The 4105-nt window shown below is 36.7% G+C and overlaps 1 protein-coding gene across 1 annotated transcript; it reads right to left on the reverse strand.

The window, feature by feature from the left end:
- Window positions 1–1387: 1387 nt before the first annotated feature.
- On the reverse strand, window positions 1388–2424 carry LOC149259589 (SWI/SNF complex component SNF12 homolog). Its single transcript, XM_089376351.1, has one exon. It carries the CDS (start codon window positions 2393–2395, stop codon window positions 1724–1726), a length of 672 nt encoding a protein of 223 aa, XP_089232477.1. The 5' UTR covers window positions 2396–2424; the 3' UTR covers window positions 1388–1723.
- Between the last annotated feature and the right edge of the window lie 1681 nt (window positions 2425–4105).

Below are 4105 nucleotides of genomic sequence, written 5' to 3' on the forward strand. Positions count from 1 at the left end.
AAATTAAGAGCCACTGTAAACCTTGAAACCAGACCAAGGAGTCACCTTGGGACTAATTCTTGCAAACTAGAAAACCTCCATAAATGAGGAGAGGCATATAAGGACATGGATCAGAGCTTTCAAAAATTAGATGGGCAAGCAAACCTTTGGTTGAGTGTTTAAATTCCTCCACAGAGCTCAATTATCAGAAAAGGTTTTGAAAATCAAATATTGGAAAGAGTCTAGTATGCCGAAGAGTTGAAAACGCAAACTGAAATCCTTGACAAAGTTCAAATCGTGGCAACAGCTTTAGAGAACTTAAAAAGAGGGAAATTATACCATCAGAAGTCCTGATTTCCTGCAAGAATTGAAGAGGAAAATTGAAATCCCTCAAAGAGTTCAAGACATGGAAATAACTTTAAGGAGCTCAGAAAGAAAGACACTATCCACAAATGACTACACTCAAAAGCACATTAAACAATACCGTCAATGCAGAAGTGCCTAACATATCTCAGGAAGTTGCAGGCATGAACAGTAGAAGTTTAAGCGAGTCAGAGCATAAACAATGAGAAGTCTAAGGAACTCAGGACGCTAAAGGCATAAGAACACTGAATCCGTTCCAAGAACTTAAGAAGAAACTCTTCCCAGACTCTCAGTAAGGGCTGAACATAAATATTTGAATGATGAAGTACTAAAAAATCAACTATCAGCAAAACACAATGATTTACTTCTGAAAAATACAATTTAAAATACCCTAACAAGCCCTTGGGTCAACATTTGAGTTGAATCAGTACTAATAAGAGATATTCAAGAAGAATGCCCTGTGCTAGTACTAGTATTGTTACCTCTCAGAGTTCTGTTGTTTCTGGGACACTTCATAATTAGGTTCTACTGAGACTGTATCTGTTAACCCTGCATATTCTATACATTTCTATAATACATCAATGAATTAATGTTAAAGAACAAAGTAGAATTCACGAAATCTATTAATCCATCCAATGACAAAAAATAATATATGGGATTGTATTTTACTATATCAGAATCTAGTGGAGAAGCCAAGACATTCAATGCTTGGGAATATAAAAGATTTTCATGTTAAGAGGAAGCTTCTACGAGGCTACGAGCTCGTCACACGTTTAACCGAAGCATTAGTACGTCCCTGAAAAGGCTAGCGCAACAAGTTACCCTGTTTTCACGGGAAACAACGCCTGAGAAGTGAATCACACAATTCTTTTCATTTCATTTTCATTTCTTTACGAATGAAATACAAACCCATCAATGCGCCATCATTTTTACTACTAAACATAGAGCCCTAAAATTTGATAAAGAGACATACAAATATTAAACAGCTCGTCATGCCATTTGATCACATGCTTGTCTATATAATATACATCAAACAAATAATACAGAATTAATGGCGATTTACTAGGCAACAACAGTCGATTAATGGAACAACTTACCATTCACTGGTCCATGACAGTTGAATTTAAGAAGTAGAGGATGCCATTTGATCATATGGTTGTGTATATAATATACATCAAACAAATTAATACAAATTGAGTGGCAATTTTCCAAGCCAGAACAGTCATTTATTGGAACAACTTTTACTATTAACCAGAGGGGGCATAAATGCATATAACTACTATTAAAAGTCACTATGCTCATTTGACACACTGGAAAAGCAACATATTGCTGACTCCAAGTTCTATAAGCTCTCCCCTTTCTAATCTCAAGAATCAAGCTCTTACGTAGTTCCAGGAGGTTCATTCCCTGCTCCTGGCTTGCGGTTGAGATAACGAATGATTGCATCTTCAACCCATGGTTGATTGTAGAAGTCAGACCTGCCCTCCTTCTCAGCATTCCGGCTTGCTTCCCCGGCAACAAGCTTTAAATCCCTGCTCTGTGAGGCTATCAAAGCATTTATAAACTCCACAGGAGATTGACTAAAGCCCAGATAAAATGATCTTCTGCGACGATGCTCATGAATCTTTTTAATTGCTCCACAAATTGCTTCATCGCAGGCATCAATGTCCTTGTGCTTCTCAATATTAGCCAAAAACGCACTCATTTCCTTCTGCAATGGGAAAGGAACATCCACTAAAACATCATAGCAAGCATGGCCAACAGGACTATTTCCTGACAATCTTATCTTGTGCTCTAAGTGGATGGGCTGCGGAGGATAGAGATGCTGAAAAAGCTTCTGGGATATAAAAGAAAACTTAATCTTCTCGCCCCCGAAAATCCTCTGCAATGGTGGGTCACAGTTAATGACCGATGGATCAGAAGGATGTTGAAGCTTCTTAGCTTTCACATACTGCCAAAGTGCAGCAATGATTCTCGGTCTTGTATCCACCTCAATGCCGAGAAGTTCAGTCAAGGAAGGCGAGAGCTTGAATTTCTCCGGAACATAATTCATTTCCAATCGAATAGATGCAGTGAATTCTTTGCTACTCCGGCTTCATGTAGTGGGTGAAGATTCGAGACCGTGAGACGTGGGCAATAGAACTCGCGCTAGCTGCAAAGATTTTCGGTTGAGACCATGACAAGTAATTGAAGGAGACGTTGAATACCCGCTGAAAAATATTAAAAAGAGGCTTAATACGAAAATTGTTTGCCCGATGACTGTGGACGACACGTGTCAACCGTAGAGACGAAAAGACGACGAAAGTCTCTTTCAAAGAGGAAGGCCTATCGGCCTAATTACAGTGTGCACAGAGACATCCACATTACCGAAAGTTACATTAAAGCTATTAGATTGTAAGTCTAAATTATTTTTCTTATTAAACCTACTCATAAGTTTCAACTTCAATCTCAATCAACGTAATGTTTAAAACATAATAATTTAAATCTAATTTCAAAAATAATATTCAAAGTGATTTCACTTGTGGTGTAGTAAGTGTTAAAAAAGTAGAGGAGACAAAACGTAAATTCACACACAAATCCACGGGCTACTAACCCGGTGAAGTGAATTTAACCTTTACTCAAAACATGATTCTTATAATGAACCCGGTGAAGTGTATTTAACCTTTTCAACTAACTACTCGCCTAAAATATCTTGACATGCACACACACTTAACTTAGTTAACTCACACTCTAAATATGGATTGCACTTAACTCTTTACCCATCACTCAACTTGACTCAACACTCAACACTCAGTTAATGGACTCTTTAATTTTAGTCAACTCTGCATGCGTAAGTAACTACAATTTCTAACACTTCCTCTTAATTATGACCTTATGACTCAACATAACTCAACATGACTCAACTACCAATCAAACATGCCTGATGGTCTATGTCTCAACTACACTTACAATGACTGAAGAGTTCCACAATTTTGCACTTTATTTTTCTCTTTCCCCAAATTTTATATCCTCAAAATTGCTTCATTATGTGTTGAACTTTCTTGTTGTAGGCTTTATTCACTTGTTGTTGCTGCAATTTTTTTTTGACTTGTCTTGAATTTGTGCTAAAACACAATTTGATGTTGTCTACTACATCCCCCTCTTCAAATATTCGTTCAACCATGGACTGTTTCCATAACATTGCATCTTCAAACTGTCTTCTTTGCTTTGCTTCTTGCGCTTCATATTCATGACTTTCTTTCTACCATATTTCTTAATAGAAGAACCTTATCTCTTCTTGACTCCATTTTTGAGAAATGGTTTCGATGGATTCATCTTTGTCTTCAGAAACATCCATATCATTCTTTTCACTTTCATCATTAGGTACTGCTGCTTTTTTCCTGTAATTTGCACATTCAAGATCATTATTCACCATTTCATTCAATTCTTTTATTCCAACCGCTGCTTTAAGACTCATATCAATTTGTTCTATTGATTTTTGAATCCATTCTTCAATGAGCTTCAAATATGTATCAAATTTATTAACTATCTTGTTTTCAACTTTTTCGTCCATGCTATTCTAAACACATGCATAGTAAAAAACAATGTTAAAAACATCTTTCATATGACTATCTTCAGTGAGAGCCTCCTGCTCTACATCTGCCTTCTTTTCAACTGCATGGAGGTTGTCTTCCAATGTTATGTTGTTAGTGGATATTTTCATCAAAAACTCTTCAATCACTTTTTCCTGTTCTTGATCATCAACTACTACTAGATGAAAAAC

The sequence above is a fragment of the Pinus tabuliformis genome, chromosome 6 (assembly GCF_031772625.1).
Source record: "Pinus tabuliformis cultivar Carrire ecotype Pingquan chromosome 6, CPIR1, whole genome shotgun sequence".
Lineage (NCBI taxonomy): Eukaryota > Viridiplantae > Streptophyta > Pinopsida > Pinales > Pinaceae > Pinus > Pinus tabuliformis.